This window comes from Neopelma chrysocephalum, unplaced genomic scaffold (genome assembly GCF_003984885.1).
Source record: "Neopelma chrysocephalum unplaced genomic scaffold, ASM398488v2 Primary Assembly neopelma1_59, whole genome shotgun sequence".
NCBI lineage: Eukaryota > Metazoa > Chordata > Aves > Passeriformes > Pipridae > Neopelma > Neopelma chrysocephalum.
This window is the reverse complement of record NW_020897714.1, coordinates 23,233,066-23,254,309: the sequence shown is the minus strand read 5'-3', so window position 1 is coordinate 23,254,309 and position 21,244 is coordinate 23,233,066. Positions and strand designations below refer to the sequence as shown.

The 21,244-nt window shown below is 37.3% G+C and overlaps 1 protein-coding gene across 2 annotated transcripts; it reads right to left on the bottom strand.

The window, feature by feature from the left end:
- Positions 1-876: 876 nt before the first annotated feature.
- On the bottom strand, positions 877-16,618 carry WASHC3 (WASH complex subunit 3). 2 transcript variants are annotated; one of them, XM_027680477.1, is made up of 7 exons: positions 16,497-16,618; positions 14,861-14,959; positions 12,576-12,641; positions 11,025-11,153; positions 9,861-9,971; positions 5,933-5,997; positions 877-2,648 (listed from the first exon to the last, which is right to left on the bottom strand). In XM_027680477.1, the coding sequence occupies exons 1-7, from the start codon at positions 16,545-16,547 to the stop codon at positions 2,564-2,566; spliced, it is 606 nt and encodes a 201-aa protein (XP_027536278.1). In that variant the 5' UTR covers positions 16,548-16,618; the 3' UTR covers positions 877-2,563. The 2 variants fall into 2 exon arrangements, with proteins under 2 accessions (XP_027536278.1, XP_027536279.1); XM_027680478.1 differs by having other exon boundaries at positions 9,861-9,968.
- Positions 16,619-21,244: the final 4,626 nt, after the last annotated feature.

Below are 21,244 nucleotides of genomic sequence, written 5' to 3'. Positions count from 1 at the left end.
ATGACATTGGCAAGAACAGAAGAGCCTAATGTGGTCAGAGGTTCTGGAGGTAGTGTAAGCACTATGGTTGCTGATACGCTGAACGTAAAAAGGGAAGGTTTTATTTTTTTTTTCCTCTGGTTCCTCACAATTAGACATTTGGATTTTTTCTGTGCAGCGTGCCACCACTCAACTGGGAGGTGAGACAAAGTGGCAAGATTTTTCTTAATGTTTCTGCAAATTACCAATGTTGCACTATTCCAGAATAAAAATCTACCCCGAAGAAACCCTGAAAGTCTTAAGCAGTTAAATTCACCATGCCTACTAATGAAATTGTTATTCTGTGACATATATAATTACCAATTAATTATCCCTTATTTTACAAGTGACTGTTGGCTAGAGGCTCTCTTTTTCGTTCCTCATAAATGTACATCTGCAGTGACGTAAGAGATTTTTTTTCCCGACTAAAATTCCTTTACACAAAAAGTTTCTTCAGAATGTTAAACAACTGAAGTTATACCTCCTTAAATGTCTTTTAGTAACCTTGAAAAATAATTAACCACTATGTCTCAAGTCAACTCTTTAAACCATGCTACTTCCTTACATAGGTTCATATCAGTTTAAAAGTATCGAACATACAGTCCTCATTAATTTCAGTCTTCCTTAAATTCGCTTGTTAGAATAGTGTTTATGGAATGATCAGTTCTCCTCTAGTTGGAGTGCCACCAAGATTTAGGTTAAACTCCAAACCCCAGTTTTCAACACTCTCCCCTTAGGGTAGCAGGTTGATGTAACTTCAGCATGATTAGTTTTGGAGAAACATGAATTGCAGAGATTTCAGCAGAATTTTCACTATCTTGTTTAGAACAACATACAGGAATAAAATAGAACCACAACTTTGGTTTACAAAGTATAGCTTTAATTATACAGACTGTTTAAATGAGTTTTTAAATATAGATTTTAGAAAGTCACCAGTGTTTCAATATATACTTTCTGAAATAACATTATCACATTTACTTTTAAAATACTTATTGCTAATATGTTAATATCTGTCAACTTTTACCAAGTGTTAACTATTGAATATTTTTGTTTAAGTGTTCAATAATTAACCCATCATTGAAATACCATCTGTAGACATTCTCTAGTGCATATATGCTTTGGAAGGGATTCAGGCATTACTCTGATTTACAGGTTATGGAGAGCATAAATATGTCTGCTAGACTCAGATGTGAGCCATGTTTAAGTTACAGAAAAAAAAAGGCAGCTAACCTACTGAAGTGGCATAAGTAACTGAGAGAAGGTATTGATTCAGTCAGTCATAAGGCTAACAAACTTACTTACTTAGAGCTTTAGTTTTAGTCTTTTCTTGGTCTCAGAAGAATGTGAAATACCAGAAAATTAATGATTGCCTGGCACACAGCGTTCTGATATAATCACAATAATCTGGGGAATTCAAATAGATTGTGAAGAATTCAATGTGGAACAAATTATATTAAAGAAGATTCTTTAATGAAATGTCATTTTTGACTCATGGTAATTTGGAGGGGAGTCTTCAGGGCCAGTCAGGCTTGAAGTGCATTTCTTTATATTGTTCCCCAATATATACATCAAGACGTGGCAAGGTAGTTTTATCATTATACAAACTGAATTTTACATTCTTTGCCAAAATTTTCAGCAAAGGCACCAACTTGGAGGGGATTCCTCACCCTATGGAAACTGCTCATCCAGAGCTTCTTTGGAATAAGCCCAACAGCAGCCAGAAAGTGGTTTCAACAGACTCACATGACAGTGGACAAGTAGTGAGAATTTGGTATTCTATTAATAATCACCCAGTCCCTTGCTTTTGTCACAGTATCACCTTCAAACCAATCTCGCAATGTTTGTAGCTTTCTACAACACTGCAAGCTGAATTCAATACATCAACTCTTCTACAGAGTAGGAGTTTCTTTGTACAGATTCTACGGTGGTATCGAATAGCAGGATATGCTTTGAAAATAGATTCAAATTGGATTTTAATATTTTTTTTCACCTGTATTTTAGTTTCTCTCAAAACAGAGTATCACTGATTTGCAATCACTATAAGATAGCTGACTTACATGTAATTCTTGTCATGTCACTGCAGATATAGTATATTGGGAAAAAAGTACAATTCATCAACGAAACAATTTTATTTTCAAAAGTTACTTTACCTGTAAGTTATGAGACAGAAAGAAGGCAACTTACGTTAAATGTTTTACAAAGAAAATCTAAAAATGACCAGAATGCAATTTTAGAGACTTGGAGGTTTAGAGGTGTGGAATTCTTAGAGTTCTGTGAAGTAATTTCTGAAGAATCAGAAACGAATCTGAAATGACGCAGCATAAAAACTGCAAGGATCTCATGACTAATTTTTATGGTGGAAAGGTTCAGGTTGAAACATGCTGCCTGTTCAAACTTTCTGGAAGAGAACGCAGAGCATCTTAGTTCTTAAAAACACTGTCGGATAAATCATGTCACCCACGTGACCCACGCAAAACCATTGTCTGCTAAAGCTCCAAACACATGAGCACTTAACAGGGGTTTCCAAAGGCTGAAATCAGTCTCTTCAGTCACTAAATGAAGATTCACTATCAGAACTGTCTTCTGCTTTGCCATCATCTCCCCAAGCAGGCACAGGGGCATCTGGGGTCCTGCAGGCAACAAAAACATTCTATGTTGCAAATCCAGCTGAGAACACAAGCAACTTAGCATTAAAGCTAATGTGCTTTCACTACAACTGCATACACTTTATTTCCACAACATTTAACACATTAATTGTTTATGGTTCACAAACTCACACCTTAGTGGTATTGCTTCACCTACACCTGAAAGATAAACACTAGAAACTGTAACTCACTGGACATCAAAACTTTGCAGACATCAGTCTGAATGCACACCTTTGAGGTTGTTTGAAGTAATGACAGGTCACTAAGAAGTGGCAAACACTTGTAGAAAGAGTTGAAAGCAGGCAGTAATGATTAATTCAATTTTTTTCAATCTTCAGAGGTTCTAAGGCTGAAAGGAACATTCTGTACACCACTGAGCAGTGTAAATAGTACATGAAAAAATAAGACAGGAAATGAACAATATTGTATCCAACTAAAACTGCAGGGATAATTTAGAGAAGCAAAAAAAGAATTACTCACAGTGGAATTTGGCTAGAACATTGGGTTAAATTTGACATGCAAGAACAGCCATGGGATTTTTATGGACTACAAATGATCAAACCTCTTGTATTTAGTTTTAAAGGGAATATTTAAAAGGGATCTTAATATCATGGCAAAACATTTGCTTGGGGAATCTACTGGAGATGGAGGGGAGAGAAGCAAGCCATCTGAAGAGTAACTAACACTACTGCCTGTAGATGCTGGCTCTCTGGAGTCTCCCTTCTAAATATGTAATGAGCTTGACACACAAGCAAGACTGAGCCTGATGAATTCTGAAAACAAGGTAGAATATATGCACATAATTATACTTGGGAAAGAATGATATTCAGAGAAACCAGTTTCCTGTATGACAGTTAACATCTCTTGGATAAAATATTGCATTTTAAACTAAGCTGATAATTGTATTTTCCTGTTCTTATTTATCTTGGGGGTTCAGAATTTCTTTTCCAACTTTAGTTCTGTTTATTATAATTTGTCTATTGTGAATCCCTAAGGTACCTTCAAAGTGTTTCTAAACATTTTGGGTGCAAAGATGAGAAGTGTGTTAAAGAACCGTAGAAGAGCCTTCTCCCTCTCCCCTGCACACCTCTAAAACAAATTAAGAAAGCATTTGCTTTCTCATGCAAATACCACTTCACAATATTATTCCTTGTTGCCGTGGTAATGACAAAACAGAAGAGCTGTGCAAAGACATGTGATCTGGAGGGAACAGTGCAAAACTCTCGTCTAATAAGAAGAGGAAGATGGCACTGAATTCCTTTAGTTTGTGAGAGGTGGACAAACTCTTCTGGAGTTGAAGGCAGGCAAGAGAGGAAGGATAAGAAACAGAAGTTAAAAATAAATAAATTGGGAGCTTGACAGAATAGGCAGTTACCAAATGCTGTAAAAAGCTGAGGAAGGAGCAATAACAGAAGTGGAACAGCCAAAACAAGAGAGTAGAAACAACTCCATATTATTAGAATTAGCATATCTGCAGCCACAAAACCCATGCTCAGTCATTGGCAAGTAGCTGGGAGAGTGTGCAGTGAGTGAGCCCACAGCAATATGCACATTTTCCTAATTTTCTTTGGGACTGAGTTACTAGGCCTAAGGAACCTGAAGACCCAAGAATTGTGGTGTGAATGGCAAGATACACATAAAAAAAGAACTCTATAATATTGAGACAAGAAAGCAAGAAAATTGAAAGGATGGTCACCCCTGACTCCTTAAAATATTCTGCATTATGCACCTTGCCAAATAATTAGCTTTCTTTAACCAGTTTTCAAACCCATAACATTTTAAAGAAAATCTGACTAAGCATTATTATTGCACAGAATCTTTGAAGATGGACTTTGGGACCAAACCCCAAACATATTCTGCAAGCCTCAATAAACAGTAATAATGTTTCTGTCTTAATCCAAATCAGAAAATCCGAAAGAAGATACTTTTTTAAAAAACAGCTTTTGAAATTTTAACCTTTTATTAATCTACTATAAAAATCCACCTAAACACGAAGAAACAGCAGCATTTACGGAAAGGTATGGACTTGAAATGCCAAGTAAAAAATATAACACATTTAATACACATACAGGAAAACCATGTTTGATAACCCTCAGATTTGCACAGGGTCTTACTTCTGCTCTTTTTCCTATTTCTCATTCAATCAGTAAAAAATATCAACTGAAGAATAACTACTTTAGGTTTATTTAGACACTGGGAAGTAGGTGGGAGATAAAGTGACTGAGCACATGATGATACTTAGGTTTATTTTATTAAACAAGTTGCTAGTTTCAGAATAAGCCTTTACAAAATGTAAAAAGACTTCACTGGAAAGGAAACATGGACTTTCTAATACACTGACAGTTTCTGAAGAGGATGTAAAAGTGCTTCAAACAGTTTGGTGGCTATAATGTAAGAATGACAGTTAATACTTTCATCAATTTAACAAATTCTGTGAACTATTACAGTAAAGCTAAATTAAATGTCAAATGTAAAATAATCCTAAAATTAACGTTTATGGCCACTATGACAAATAGCTTTGAAAATTAGTATCTATTCTTAGTAGTCTTCACATCAGGTTAACTCAATCAACAGCCAAAATTTCAAACTGCTGACTTCAATTTACCCTGACAATGCTAAAGTCAAGTTGTACACTCCATCTACTGAGGGAATCTGGAAACAACTGTGCTGTTCCTCATGCATCCGACAAAATAAAATTGAGTTTGTTCTTATTAGTCTACAGTTTTGACATTTTGTTATTGAAGTGTTGAAAGAAAACATCTGGGAAAAACCTCACACCCTAAACAGTGCAGTGAAAATGGCTACTGACATTTTATTTGATTTCTCATTGCTAAATGCATGTTGTGAAATGCTACACTGTCATTGCTATATCCTTCTCCTTGAATCTCACCACCTCTGCTTGGCTTGGAAGAAGTGCTTTCATATCCTCTTAAGCCTGGATGGTAAAGTCCTGCAGCTTGCTGTTGGGAGGGTACAGTACTGACCCATGTACATTCTCGTCTGTGTATTTCCTGGGACATGCCTTGGACTAGACAATGCTGAAAAGATAGCTCATACTTGAGATTATATCCCTTCTCCTTTGATAATGATGGGCCTCTTCAGACCTGTAAAATGCTAAAAAAACCTTTCGTGGAAGACTTCAAAACCTGTTTTGATGCTGATAACTTAGACTCATAACATCTCGAACAAGCTTTTCTAAGCACACTTTTTTCAAAATTTTTTAAACGCATGTTGCATACCAGACCTACAGAAAGTTACAAATTACTTACTCAAGAAGATCTGGATTTAATCCCTCAGAAATCATTTTGTTTCGTATTGCCATTACAGGAACACCCTGTGTAGCAGGAGGAAGAATAACATGAAACTGCTGGACACAAATTGGTGAACTAAATTACACAGGTTCATTTAAGCCACACTTTCATACAAATTTTTGCAGGTCACCTGTCAAACAAGAGCATGGAATGATAATCTTAGTTGCCATCAGTATGAATCTAGAAGCAAGGAATGATTAAGATTAAAGGCCCTTTTAATCCATTTTATATTTATGGCAAAACATCTAGAGAAAGTCGCAGAGAGAGAATCAAGAGTGGATACATATATTTGCATATCATGCAGACAAAACCAGGAAGGTGAAGTTATCTTTATGGATAAAAATGTGGAGAAAGCACATAGTAGCACAAAGACATCACAGGACAGCTGTGCTAGGAAGATAAAGAAGACTTGGACATGCTGAAGGTATACCCAAGAGAGAGAGGAAAACCAGGAAAGTGCATCTGCTACCACTCCAGAAGGATACCTTAAAGCCGTGCTAAAAACTGGAAAAGTCTAAAAAGCATGCAGAGAAAGGCAAGCAGGACATGAGAACAGAAGCACAATTTAAAAGAGACTTGTCTGAACACAAATGCTTGTGCAATCAGGCTTAAATTTTCTATGACTTGTGGACAGATTTCAGCCAACTATGTACATGTTAAAAAAAATCCTTCCTTTCACTGCAAGTCATTCCACAGCTTCTGCACTTTATTTTATTCATCAACACCTAAACATCCCCTCATCTTGGATCACGTACCCAAGACCCACTTTATCTTATGAGAGATACATTCCAACAAACTGCTCCTATGTTTCCAGTAAAGTCACTCAAAGGCAACTTGTTGCTTTGCCATCTCCTGTTGGAAACCATCAGAAATACCATCTGGATCACTCCATGCCAATACAGGATATGGTGGGGGGTGGGCAGCTGGGGTGGAAAAGAAGGATACAATTTCTGATTTGAAAGGGACAAAGCTACAGCTCTTCTAGCAAGCACAGGAGAGGCCTCAAAAGCCAAATGAAAAGTAGTGTAGGACTCTTTTTGCATAGAACAAATAACTTTTGTCCAAAAGTAAGTAAAATAGTGATAAAATAAAGGGCAGCCAGAGAAATATGTGGTGCTCTTGACTAGCTAACCTGGCAAAGTGCGTACTAAGGCAGCTGCTTACTGTGTTTTGCTTGTGCAGTTTCACAGTAAGAATCACAATCAAGACTTGTGCATGAACGTTCTGGAATAGCACAGAGACAGGTACATAGTATCAGCAATCTATCAGGCACATCAGCAAAAATGTCACTCAAATAGTTGCATGGTAATAGCCTGAAATAAAGAACTTCTCAGTACTTCCCAACTAATGTACAATACGGAGGTGAATATTTTGAATATTCACTTGAATATTTCATGACAGTTTAAAAATTCACTTATTATAGTATAGATACGGACAGCACGGATTGTCTGTCTATAAACCAACTTGTACTAATGCTTTTTAAAGTGAAAATGAAATTGAGTCAGATCAGGCAAAGCAAAATTCATATTTGCTTTCAGTCAAAGGGAACTTGGTACAGGAACTTCTGAGAATGGGTTGTTTTTATGTTGACACTTCGAGCAGTGCTTTATTCCAACATTGTGTGCATCAAAATCTGCAAGAAGAAAACCTCTCAGTACCTTTATATATCACGGATTTACAAAACTAATGCAAAGTTTAATCAAAATACCCTTTAACAGTGGACTTCTTTCCCCGAGGGAAAACAATTAAGATTGTACTTATATCTGTTTATAATACAAGCAAGGCATTACAATTACTTTATCCTTCATGGTTTCATAAGTCTTAATCTGGAAAAATATTGTAATACTAATATTCTAATACTTCTAAATCTTACTAAAATGAAATAGAAACCTATTTTAAATCTAAAGATTAACTACACTGGGCATACGGGTCCACTGAAAAGGCATGTGTACTTTTCTAGCTCACAAGCCAGTACTAAATTTCCATTGCATTTGTCTCGTTTAGTTAAGATTTGAAGTAATCCAAGTCACTACATACTCAACAGTGCACCCCAGCCCTACTCCCAGATAGATCCTGCAGATCAGGAAGTGTACAGGTCCTGGAGAAGCCACAGTGCAAGTAGCAATCTTGTTGTAATACGGGTTTTACTTTTCCATAGTGCACAAAGAGACCACATCCCATCAGTGCTGGCAATTCCTGAAGATCAGTGCACTCTCCATGTTTGGTTTTTATTTCAGTCCTTCAAAGTAAGGACCAATCTATTATCATGCCAGTCAGAGTCCTGGCATCTATACAGCCATTTCTGGTATTTAGAATCAAGTAAAACTATTTGTATGTTAAACATGAAGTTTATCTCACATCGCAGACTGCTCCTGTCCCACTGTCAATAGAAGCATTCTGAACATTTATTTTAGCAAATATGATACTGCTTTTTAAAGATTTGTTTGAATATTATTGTTGTATATTTTAAAAAGTAAGAATTTAGTATGTTCAACTGCACTCCATCAAAATGAGTTTGTTACTATTTCACAGGAGAACTACCTTTAGTGCAGAATGGTGCTAATTCTTATACACTACAAATATTGTGAGCAATAAATAAATCATCAGTTCAAAAAAATCTTCAGCTAGAAACTTAATTTGGGCAAATAAATGACACCAACTGAAATACTTGACTGGAGGAGAAGACAAGTTTGGCAAACACAAAAACACACATTAAATTGTAGTATGTTAGTTTGACTTTCCTACCACACTGTTTACAACTGGCACAGGAGTCACCAGGAACTGCCAGTACAAAGGAGAAATGTGGAAAGTGAGATCTCACTCCTCTAACAGTCACAAAAAATTCAAAGTAATTAGACCATCCAGCACTTTCACATTGACTTTGAAGTCTGGCATTAAATCAATACACTAACACAGTGTTCAACTCTGCTACTATCCCACTGCTAAATTTTCCAAATGGTTTGTAATAAGCTACCCATAAAGTGCCAATTTGTGATTCAAGTGAAAAACAAGCTCTGGAACATCATCCAAAAGACCAAGCACACCAATTGTAATAATTTCTCTGAAGAATGAGTGAAATTGAGAAGTTAGTTTTAACATTTTACTAATACTATGACATAGTCATACTTTCCAGAATTATAATATGTATCATAGAGGAAATTTTCCACTGACAGATTGAAAACAAAGACAGGTTATTTTCTTTGTTTCCAATCTCATTTTTAATTTTGTGGATGTGAAAAAAGAGCCTTAAAAACGTAATGAATAGTCTCCCATTCATCCTTCCATTCCTTCATTAGCTTTCACACGTGTAAATATTGAGATTACATTCAGTTCTTTCCTATTTATCTGTAGAACAGAACACAGATAAAGAGGTTAACAAAACCTGCATCGTGAATAACAGGAAACTGAAGTGGAACCACACAGTGAAGCAATCACTGTATCTCTATTTTAGTCCCTACAAAAATAAGAAGTACTCCTGTTCTGGATTACACTAGCAAAGCTGTATTTTGTACCCTACAGCAAAACCAAACTGCAATCATCTCTGTATGTAGGGAATGACTCCAATTCTGCCAGAATAACTACACTTTCAGTGGCATCTTCTGTGACTCCAGCTAATATCACTTTGCATTACACATTTCACACCTTCAGTTCACAAGTATATCAGCAGAATTTCATAGAAAGATCTTGCCAGGAGCTGTCTGAGGGAATATATGACATTAACTCATTTATTAGAGAAGACGTGCTAGAAATATTGTGATGTTATCCTAGCTTAAAGATTACTGCTGCAATATATGTTTTCAGACATTAAATGTTCACTTACAGCTGTGTGTGACATTCCACCTAAAAATAAAAGAGTAGCCAAAGAATGACAAGAGAACTGACTTACCACTTGTACCATTTTGAGATATCTGGCATATCTTGGATCCTTGGCCACAGTTGTGACATTTTCTGTAACTACCTCCGTTTTCTGTAACCCTTCTTCCTGTACACTGTTCTGCTGTATATGAAGAAGACAACCTTTAATGGGTAGGTTGTACAGACCAGGTGCATGAAGAGATTTCAATCCATGAAATTTGATATTTAAGGTAAAGTGCAACTCTTCTTCATCAGATTACAAGTTATTGAACAATACATGAAAAATCAAAAAGCCTCTAATAGCCCTGTTAAATCGTACTTAGTGAATAACACAGCACTAAATCTAAATGTTCCTTTCATAAAAAAATACTTTTAAGGATTATATCTATAAATCTCCTCCAATAGTCCAATGCATTTTTTCCTCAAAATATTTATTTGATCCCCTTACAAATGTTTCATACAGATCATGTAACTTTTGAACTATACCTTTTAGTATAAATCATTATCTAAAGGACAACGTAATGAAATCAAAGAATCCTTGAAAGTATTTAATTTAAATAAAATGAAAAATGACAAGAAGTTCTACTACTATTTAAAGGAACACAGAAAACTGTATTTTTACTCTAAAACCGACCATTTGAAAGCAGCACTGGAAACCTCCTTCCAGAAATATCTGAATTTTATATACTTTATATACTTTAATATCTGGGAGGAGGAACATTTTAAAGAAAATAAAATAATGGTGAGTCATTTTCTAACATGGCTGAAACACACAGTGCTGTCCATTCTGTCTCCTGTGCTGCTGCTGGCAAATCAGAGTTATAATCTTTGACAGGCAGGCAAAAGCAGCAGAGTGCTCCTGCTACTGCTGCTCCACAGCAACTTCCACCAACTAAGAGAATGCGCAGATTGAAGATTCCCTGAGAAGAAACCGTAAGGGGAAACTGGGAAAAGAAGTCCACCTACAAACGAGCCGAAAAGCCTCAGTTAAGTAGTGATTGCAGGATTTAATTCTGGGTTAAAAAACCAACTATCCATACACATAAAACCCCCAAAACAACATAAAATTAGTTGCAGGGATAGGATCTTAATGTTGATTGCTTGTAATAAGTTGGCATTTTCTGTACATAGAGAATAATATATAGAATATATTATAGACTGTATATAGAATATATAGCTATGCTTCATTACTTACTCCAGATTGAGGTGATACAGCTGTCTGTTGATCTGTAGTAGCTTGTGCCACAGGACCATTTGTAACACTGTTTGTATTTGCACTGGACACTTCAAATTTGACATCTTCTAGGCCAGGGATAGAGGATAACTGAATGCATAAAACACCATCAAATAAGCAATGAGCACATCAGAAGTCTACATGTACAATAAAACCTGCAGCATGCTGCTTACCATATATTGCTCAGCTAGGTTTTACATTAGCGAAACTGTAGCTCTTTATCACTAGTTTTGGTATTTTGATTGGGGAAAAAAAACCCCAAAATCTTTCTATTCCGGTGGCTTCTACAATAGAACCCCCAAAACAGTCCACTGGAGCTGTCACAGTTAACACAGGGTCGCAGCACAGGAAAGGCTTCCACACCTTCCCAGAATTTTGCTGCTGCACTTACCAACCACACAAGAGCCATGCCATCTCGGCTACTTCTTCTACAGTGAAAGAAATCATGACAAGAACAGCTCTATCACCTAACAGATGGATGACTGGTTACAAATTTTTCAATTTTCTACATATTTCACTCTTTTTTAAGGGAATGCTGAGAGTGGATATTAAACACACTGCATATATATTTGAAGAAAATTCTATTTAACATGATTATGAAGAATTCTGCAAAAATCATCAATACTGATAATTCATAAATATTTTGATATAAATAAGAGTTATTAAGCACTGTTTGTACTATTACACTATTTTTTTCACAAAGATCTTAATGAACAGCTTCAAAATGTCCCACCCCTGTTCCCAGAAAAGCCAACCAAAATTGCCTCCCTCATTACTGAAAGAAGTATTGGTTAAAAAATGCACAGTGGGTGGCTTATTGTCTTTGAGATTTTGACTTTAGTGTTGTTTTTTTTCTTTTAGGAAATTATATACTATATAAGACCCTAGATTATATCCTTTTGTCATTTCAGCTAAAGAAGATACATCAGACACATTTGCAGTAGCTTAGACTCACATAAGATCCCATTTCAACATCAAAGACTTACAAGGCTTCTATCTAGTTACTTATACTAGTTGAAATCCTTACAGCCCATACAAAGATAATTCTGTTTTATAAAGGGAGCAAAAATTTCTTAGAGTTTGCTAGCAAATGCTATTTCGTACTGCAACCCTGCAACACAGGCTGCATATCAGAATATCCGAAAACGTCTCTCCATTTTCTTAAAAACAAACATTGCAATAAAATCAATATAAGTAAGGTACCAAATAGTTCAGCCGCCTTTTCAAGATCCACGTGCTCCTTTCCTGTTCCATATGCTTAACAGACACAAAGTCAACATTTCTACTATGTGCTGATGGTTCCTTTCTTCCGTATCAACTACACGTTCAAATGTTACACAGTATAAGTAGCAAGGCAGGCAAAGAGAGAATTTTTGACATCAGGATTCCGTATTAGCTCCTTCAAATCATTTTGAAAACCTATTTGCTCAATTTGGACTACGAAAAGGAAGCCAATTTATGTAATCTAGGAGGCTGTCACTGCTAGAAGACAAAGCCTACATACATACAAACCTTTGCATCCAGAATATTGAGTGTTGTTTCAATCTGTTGAATACGGAGAGAGAGTGCTGACAATTTCTACAACAGAAAACAGTTAGGATGTGAAAACGTTTCCCTAGGCAATTGTACATATAAAACAGTTTGCATCTAGATAAAAAAAATCACTGTTGTCTTCTACCTGCTGGAGGCAGAGTGTAAACGAGATGATCACATTATGAAATAAATTAAGCAATGACAACTCTTCTTGGTACAGTAGCTACAGTGGTTCAGACTTTAAATAATTTTACTCTGCAGTTAGTTTTCCCAAATAACGTCTGAGAGAAACGAAGACAGACTATGTACAAAAGAAAGCCAAAGTAAATAGGGTATTCCTCTGGGGAACTGGAGACTAATGGTACATATACTGTACTCTCACAGTTATCAAAAGATCTTTCATCAAAGCTTTTTCCAAATGTGGAAGATAAAAGATGTGATGTGTGCATATGTAACAGAGCAAATACAAAGAGAAAATCTGATAAATACAGCAGATAATTCAAGGTCTGTGCAGTCAAAATGCACAATGAATCAGAACTAACCAGACACTTTATATGCTCCAAGTGCACCTCAATCAAATTTCGACACTTTTTTAAATACAACTCAAGTTTTTCTAAATTACTCTATAAGAACTGTCAGTCTTTTAACTAATCATTACCATACTCTACCAGACCTGTCCAAGAGAAGTTGGCTAGCACCCTGGCTGGCAGATATGTACCACTCTGACAGCTTTCTGGCATGTTGGCAAGATTCTGCCTGGCTCTGAGGCAGAACTTTAACACCCTAAGAAAAAGACAGCTCTGCCAATATGCTAGAAAAAGTAGAAAGAGACTGACAGGAGTTAGTCTTTTTGGATAGTGCACTGACTTGTTTACAGATGGTCCTTTGTTCATGAAGAGGAGTTAGTTCCTATTGGAAGGAACTATGTGCCCTACATGTAGCTGGGTAAGGGGGAGGAAAGATGTACAGAAGGCAATTATGTAACTTTATGGGTCTATTTGACTACACAAGAGCCAAGAAATTTAGAGTTAAGGATGGTGTCAGCCCTAATTTTGAATTTCTTGGCTTCTGCTGACTTACACCATGACCTTTCACATTAAAAACACTTCTGCACTTCATAGGCACAAAAAACTTTTCAAGGAGTTTATAAAGCAACTATTTAGTCTCTTTAGGTTAGCTAATAACTGTTTTATTAGGTGGACTTCACAGCCCTGCTCCATGTGGCTTTAAATATCTGTGTTCTGATTTCCAGAGTGCCCATGTAAAAAGCAACATTGAGATTGTGTGACAATGAAGTTTTGGATAAACGACAACAGCATCATCAGGCGGTTACACTGTCCCATGTACCAAACTACAAGGAGTTTAAAAATCTAGGAAAAATTACTTTTTCTCCTCTGAAGCACCATATATTGATGCAGTAGCCAAATTTTATACTTGTCACGGGTCTGGCACTAAACTTTACTAACAAGTAACAGAATTTCTCAGATTACACGGCTTAGTCTAATTGGAGTTGACTGCTGCCCTAGCCCAGCTGGCTAGGGCTGTATAGAAGTCTTTGTTGAATAAACTAATGAACAGTTACAAAAAAACCACTAAAGACAAAAAGGTTAAGCTCAAAGCTGCATTAGAAAACACCCTTTCTACAAGGGAGGAAGCACCCTTGTCCTGTTCAGTGGACAATTCTAGTCTTGCTGGTCTGGCATATTTCCACTGAATGTAAAGTCACCACAAAAATTTATTAACCCTAAATATTTTTATTTTTCTCTTTTTTTTTAAAGCAAACTGAAGTTAAGGGCTTCAAGTTCTATAATAATCAGTTACCAAAAACGTAATTTTTTCTACATCAAAATTATTTACATTCAGAGCTCAGAGTATCACCCTTTTTAATTAAAGGTGGTAAAATCTGAAAGTAAGTTCTGATGCACCATAGGTATACGGCATCCTTCTTCTATAACAAGTCAATAGATACAGATGAAGCTGCTCAGAACAAATTCCATGTATCAAAAAGTTCAAAGACTGTGCCAAATGCAAAAGTTTAAGGAAAGAGGATTGAATGTGGCATAATCAACAGTTCATGTGGATTCCTTGGGGGGAAAAAATCTGTCTTAAGCACTTACTCAATAGAAACCTTGAATAGAAAGCAGACTAATTTTTTTGTTGTATGCTACCAGTGTTACTGCATCAAAAATATTTAAATGAAGGGTTCTCATTTCTAGAATTTTTTTAATTGTAAAAACTGACAGCTGGGAAAATAACAAACATACCTCTTCACAAACAGTAGAAAAGCGGTTCAGAAACTGCACTGTGTGAACCACAAACTGGTTTAGAAACGCTACAGTTCTTTTCTGCTGAATAGCAGGAACCTGCATCAAAAAATGTAAGAAAATTAGGTTACACATCTATGTCAATTTTCAGATTTGGATTCAAATATCTGTTAAAAAATGCCGATGCTTTAAAAGAAATTATTTTGGAAATCTGTCTTAAATGTGCTTGCTATAAATGCATGCATATACAAATCCTTTTTTAAGACACAGATACATATATATGCATACATACAAATCCTTGCCACTAAAAATCTACTAACATGACAGTTGAGAATTTGCAGGATACATAGAAAAGGCAACAAGACCTACATAAATGAAGGACTGCTATCTTGTTTAGGAAAACGTCTTTAGATGAAATTGTGAAATTTCCTGAAAATTTGTGTTAATGTTTCTTAAAATCGGTGAGGAAATTACAATCTTTGCTTTTGAATTTTAAGAATGAAAAGCAAACTTGGTCATCCATATTAATACTCAGATAAAACCAAAAGCATCACCAAAAATAAAGTGTAGTGATGTCGCTGCCTCAGTATTTAGTGGCTATCATACTGTTTCTTACTTGGAAACCCAGACTACCCTAAAATTACCAAAAATTATCTTCCAAGTGTGATCCAATACTCACATACATTTCAGACTAAAACGTCTGAATTTTAAGTTTGTCAAAAAAAGGTCTGGTGCCCATAATGTAACAGACAATTTGCATTTTTATTTAAATCATTACAGAAGACTGGAATCAGGAACTTTCACACAAAAGTTTATACATAAAATTATAGTGCCTCAGGATTAATTACCATGGACAATTGTTTTAAGTCTTAACCTTCAGAGAGGAAATTTGCCTACGAAATTGTCATTGGCTGAAGTGAAAGATTTACAAGGAAAAATATTTGCAGCCAAGCTTCAGCTACACTGAACATCAGTTTGAGAACAGAGTGAACTATATACTGTGACAATCTTAAAATGTCCTGATTTTTTTCTGACGCTTTTGTTGAAACTATCTCAAGTCTTCAGCCTGTGCACCTGTATAGCAGGGTTTGCTCAAGTTCAGTTCTGTGGTTCCAAAACTAGTCAAACAGTGCTTACGACCTTAGCAGAAATCTGTGGGGTGGCACAGAGGATGGAAGGACCATTGAGGTAACTGAACTGCCCAGTCTTTATGCTCAGTATTTGGGAAACAAAGCTTTTTTATTAAAAAAAAAAGTTTTTGCATCTATAAAAGACATGAATAATCAGCTTTGCACGGGATTTCACTCACAGACAGACGACTGAAACGGCTTAGTCTTTAAACAGCGGCAAAACCCACTGGGAAAGGTGAACCCTGGAGACACGCAGATGTGTCTCCTGGAGACACGGCTGAGGACAAGAGCCCGCTTGTTCCCGCTTGTTCCCGCTGCGGGAACTCGGCCGGCGGTGCCAGGGCGGCCCCGGCCCCTCATCCCACAGGGAGCTCCCCTCGCCCGCGGTCCCGGGCCGGGCAGCGGGGCCAGGCGGGGACACGGGGCTCGCCCAGCACCAGGGCCAGCGCAGCCGCCGTCGGCGGATGGGCGACAACTCCGCACCCCCGGGCCACAGCAGCCCGTACCTTGGTGAGGTCAATGCCGGAGCCCACGATGGGCAGCCCGTCCTCGTCCATCCCCGCGGGGCCGGGGGTGGCCCCGCACCCGCAGCAGCTCCGCGCACCCCGGAACCCTCTCGGCCCGGAAACAAAACCTGCGCTCGGCGGGGCGGGGCCGCGCCCGCTCCCGGCGCGGCTCCTCCTGGGAAGCGCAGTTCCTCCTGGGAAGTGCAGTCCCGGGCAGGAGCCGTCGTGGCCCAGCTGCTCGTTAAGTATTAACGCGCTGCTTTTTCCCGAGTTTGTGTGGTGTCAGTGGTCCCAGCCGCTGGCATGGTCCTGAGGATCCCTCTGACTCACAGCGCTCCACAGCCTCAGGACGTGGCCCCGGAAAATGCTGTTTGGGGAGAAAAAGTGTCGTCCCCTGCGGTCAAAGAAAAGAATGAGAAAAGCCAGTGAAGAAGCTGCATCTGTGCTCGTATGCATTATTTGGTGGGGAGGGGCCTCGCTTCGAATGTGGGGGATAAAAATAAGGAGAACTGAATGAACTTGTGTTTTTCTGAACAGGACAACACATGGCTGCAGTAATGTTATAAATGATTCCTGGACCTTAATGCTTATAGAAAAGGAAAAAAGGGGCAGGTAAGCATAAGCATGGCCTGTCTACAACATTTTTGTTTTGTTCAGTAGTACCTGTCACTGCTTTCAGCTCATCCTCATGCTCAGGGAGTAGGTAGGTCTACCCTTTCAGCCAAGGAATCTCAGAGGTACCAGGCTCCAAGGAAATGGGGACTAGACCAAAGGTTTTCAGGTGTTCCTCTGGAAAAATAACCTAACTGTAAAATAACCAACCTCTTTTTTTTTTTTTTTAATTTTAGAGTGGTTGCTTGTATTCTTTTTCTTTACAACAGTTTCAAAGTACTGCACCATTTAGAAGTGGGGTCCCAATATGAAGATGGGCTGAACCCCTCCAATGCACTGCATCATCAGAAAGGGTTCCTCGCCTCTCTCTCCCCCCTCACTAATGGCTACATGTGCCCATTTCACCATTTGTCTGTTATAGCACACAGTGATCCTTCCCTTAAGGTGGTTCCAATCACCATTTTGGTGGAGAAATAGTGTTAGAGGGTCTATTTTCTGCTTGGTTCATGAATCAAATCAGCCGAAGTGTTTGTTGAACACCAGAGTCTGGTAAGCAGGGTTACAGAGTTAAGACCTAGTTGGTTTTGGTAGCAAAAGTACAGATAACTCTGCTACCTCATGCAACTTCATCCGTGACATTTCAGCAGAAAGGCAACAGCTGTACTTCTTTGTTGGGACACACATCTGATTTTTTGTGTTGTGCTTGATTGAGCTCTACTGGCTGCAATTGATAGGCACAGTGAAGGCTTAGGAACAGGACCTGAACTCCTGGTACTGCCAATTTGTCTGCCACCTTTGCTAATAAAATTTTGAATGTGATGTCTACAGTTCTACACTGTTACATACAATAGATTGGGAGCTGAATAGAAAGTATACTTAACCCCATCTTCTATATTAGATAATTTCTGCATCTTCTACAGGTCTTCTATGACCTAAGACATCTATTCTCTGGGACGGCCAGACAACTGATTGGGATCTTCCCAGTTCTGATGCATGGGCTAAGTTTTGGAGAATCTAGGCTAAGCAATGAAAAAATCCTAGAATGATGATGTTTGTTATAACATCGGAACAAAAGACTACGAACAGTTCAATCTATTAGGTAAAACTTTGCTTCATTTAAATTCAAAGGTTTTGTACTACTGGAAGGCAAGACAAATTGGGGTGATCTGGAGTCCTTGTTTACAGCAGTAAATCCAAACAGACTGTGGTGAGGAAAATATTTAGTGAAAATTCTCCATGGTTACATCTGAATACTGCCACATTTAATAAACCCCCCCAAACTCAGGGCAGTTAAGAAACTACCATATTCGGAGACTATGAATTGAAAGCTTCTCATGTGATGAAATGAATAAGGATGCACTAATTACTGTAATACTCTGAAGATTAAACCCCAAATGTGCTATGCCAATTTTGGTTTAAAATTTACCAAAATTCTCAATTTACTTCCAAATTATTAGTTTGTTAAGCATTCTACAAATTCACATACAGAAACAATGGTGGCTTACCTAGAGCACTTAGTTCTATTACTCAGGTTTACATAAAATTCTCATTTATTTACTGAAGCAGCTTTTTTTTTATTTTATTACTTTCACAATATATTTATTAATAACCTGCTGTCAAAAGCACATCATGATTACTCTCTTACTGAGATAATATAACAGTTTTTTGTCTATACTGCTTGAATTACTGAACAACTTGTGATTCATACTATGCTTTGGAGCGCTGATGTGTTGTTGGCAATTTCTCACCTTTCCCAAAGGAAGGACAGTGGGCTAATCTACAAAGTTCAGTGGGTTTAGCTTTCAGTTCCTAGCTTATAGGTGTTGTGTAAATTTGTGTTGGGCACAGGAGCTGCTTGTTTTAATTATTTAAGTAAATTATCTTGCCACCTTAATTACCTCAAAACCCCCACTAAATTATATTCAAGAATTAATCTCATTTATCATAAAGTGTCTATAATACAAGTTTTCCAGGCAATGGCACAGAAAATTAATAATGTAAATGCATAGTCAGATCTTATCCGAATGTTTTGGTCTGTAAAGCTGGATAAGAAATCTCACAAGAATATGCTTTACTGTGAACTTTCTGGTACTTCCTGCTTTTAATTTGGCCAAAAATACTACATAAAAAAGTGCAACACAGCACTTTTTCTCCCAGCTGGAGTTAGGAAATGCAGGGTATGAAAAGTGAAAAACAGAGACCAGAGGAAAATTATCCAAATTTTCCAAAACTTCTTACAAAAGTTTTAATTGAACTGGTTTGCTCAACTGTAACTATAAATGACTGATCTCCCAATGAGAGGATTTATAAAAAATAATTGAGTAATAATATCTTGATTTATTGTGTGCACTATTTGAAAATATACTTTGTACCAGCACCCTTACTGAATGATAAATGTCAAATTGAGGAATAAGTACTGTACAGTATGTAACTGCTGGCAGTTTATACCCTATGTATGTGTTCATATATATGGAGGCATGTAAAGGCCCTGTCTTGTAGCTCCACCTTTCAGTGAAGGAAAGATTAAAGACTGTTTCAGAGTTACTGAAATGAAGTTTGGTGGAACATTAGTATTTTTAAAATGTTAACTTTCAGAATGCTGAGGCTAACTTGGAGTGCAAAAGCCATGTGTACATGTGTACTCTTCATCATTAGTAAAAAATATTTGTCTTGTGATTAGGGTACACTGAAAAGTAAAGGGAGGAACATGGGTTTCAAAGCATTGAAACCGACCTGCTACATATAACTTTATATTGCACAAAATCAGAGCCTCTGGTCAACTGCAAAACAAAACTACACAAGCTGAGAAAAACTGGCAAGTGCTACTGTAGCTTACAAGGTTCGTATGTATCTTGTGTGCTTATATACTGTTACAGGTCCCAGGACACAACATTGGGTTAGAATCAGCGCAGAACTCAAACAGTTATACAACTGAGAGACAAGTTAAACAGAAACAAAAAGCTGATCCAAAAAAATCTCCAGACATGCTGTCACCTGATCCTCCACAAGGGGCAATAGTTGTTTTTAATAAGGTGGTCCAATGAACAGCTGAAAAGGTCAGTGTGGATTAACATTTGCTTGATTTCCCACAGAGTCTTCTAAAGCCATGCTTGCAAAGGGTATTCAGGTAAAGTTTTCTCTATGAAACTGATATTGCCTCAATGATTCTTCTCTCAACTGAATTTAAGCTAAAAAACGCCCCTATCTCTATGATCTTGGTATGTCAGAGTACGTACAAATCTCACAAACAGAGTTCAGAGAATTATCAACCCTTGACAGTTAAACAGACTGAGAAATACAAATGTTAGGTGTTATGTAGGTTTATTTAAAAAAAGAAAAGAAAATGGAAAGTAAATGATAAATCGTTTAGCGTTCTCTGAAAATGGCTCGTCATGTTTCAGTTTTCCAAGTACTGTGCTAAGGCAACATCAGAGGATTAACTAATCATTTTGTATGGAAGAACATACTAAAAACATTAGCTGCTTGTTTTTTTTGTTTTTTTTTTTTAATATCCATATTACTTTTTGCCAGTATAAAATGAAGAGCCTGGAACTTGGCAAGATCATTCTTTGGTAAACAATTTTAAGTAGTCCTTAAAAACAGTATTAAAACCAAGCATCGTGGCTTCTGAATTAACTACAGAACAAAAGAATTTCTGCCCTTTACCCTCTTGAATCTTAAGCAATTCTAAATCAAAAAAGTCTCAGTCAGAGTGCACCTGCACATACCTAATGCAAATTGCCCTTGTCAATATGAGTAGTGGGTATAGTGCATGATATTCTGCATAGCTAGGAGCTCTGAAAAGCTTTGCTCTGAGAGTGGACAGAAAAAATCCAAATCTGTTTCAGTTTCACTACACACCAGAAAGACAGCAGTGCCCCAGACCAATCCTTCCTTCCAGATCCACAAAGAATTTTATCTGTGTCTGGAAGCGAATTAAACCTCCTGTTAAGCTTGCAATCTCTCGTCAAACTATGGATACAAGATAAACAAAGCACTGTTATCTTGAAACATCCTCCACTCTGCTTATTTTACAGTTTAAGCACACACCAATGAAGACTGGAACTTATAAGGAACTTTATGTTCATCTTTTAGGTAAATTTCAGTGGCAGTTGGAAAGCAGAAGTTCTCAAGGA

What these genes read in the sequence shown, in the direction of transcription:
- WASHC3 (XM_027680477.1), bottom strand. Translation starts at nt 16,547, where the DNA reads ATGGACGAGGACGGGCTGCCCATCGTGGGCTCCGGCATTGACCTCACC. An exon ending in TTTCTACTGTTTGTGAAGAG is followed by an intron (nt 12,642 to 14,860) that starts GTATGTTTGTTA and finishes TTTCTGTTGTAG; the next exon opens with AAATTGTCAGCACTCTCTCT. An exon ending in ATCTCAAAATGGTACAAGTG is followed by an intron (nt 5,998 to 9,860) that starts GTAAGTCAGTTC and finishes CCTGCTACACAG; the next exon opens with GGTGTTCCTGTAATGGCAAT.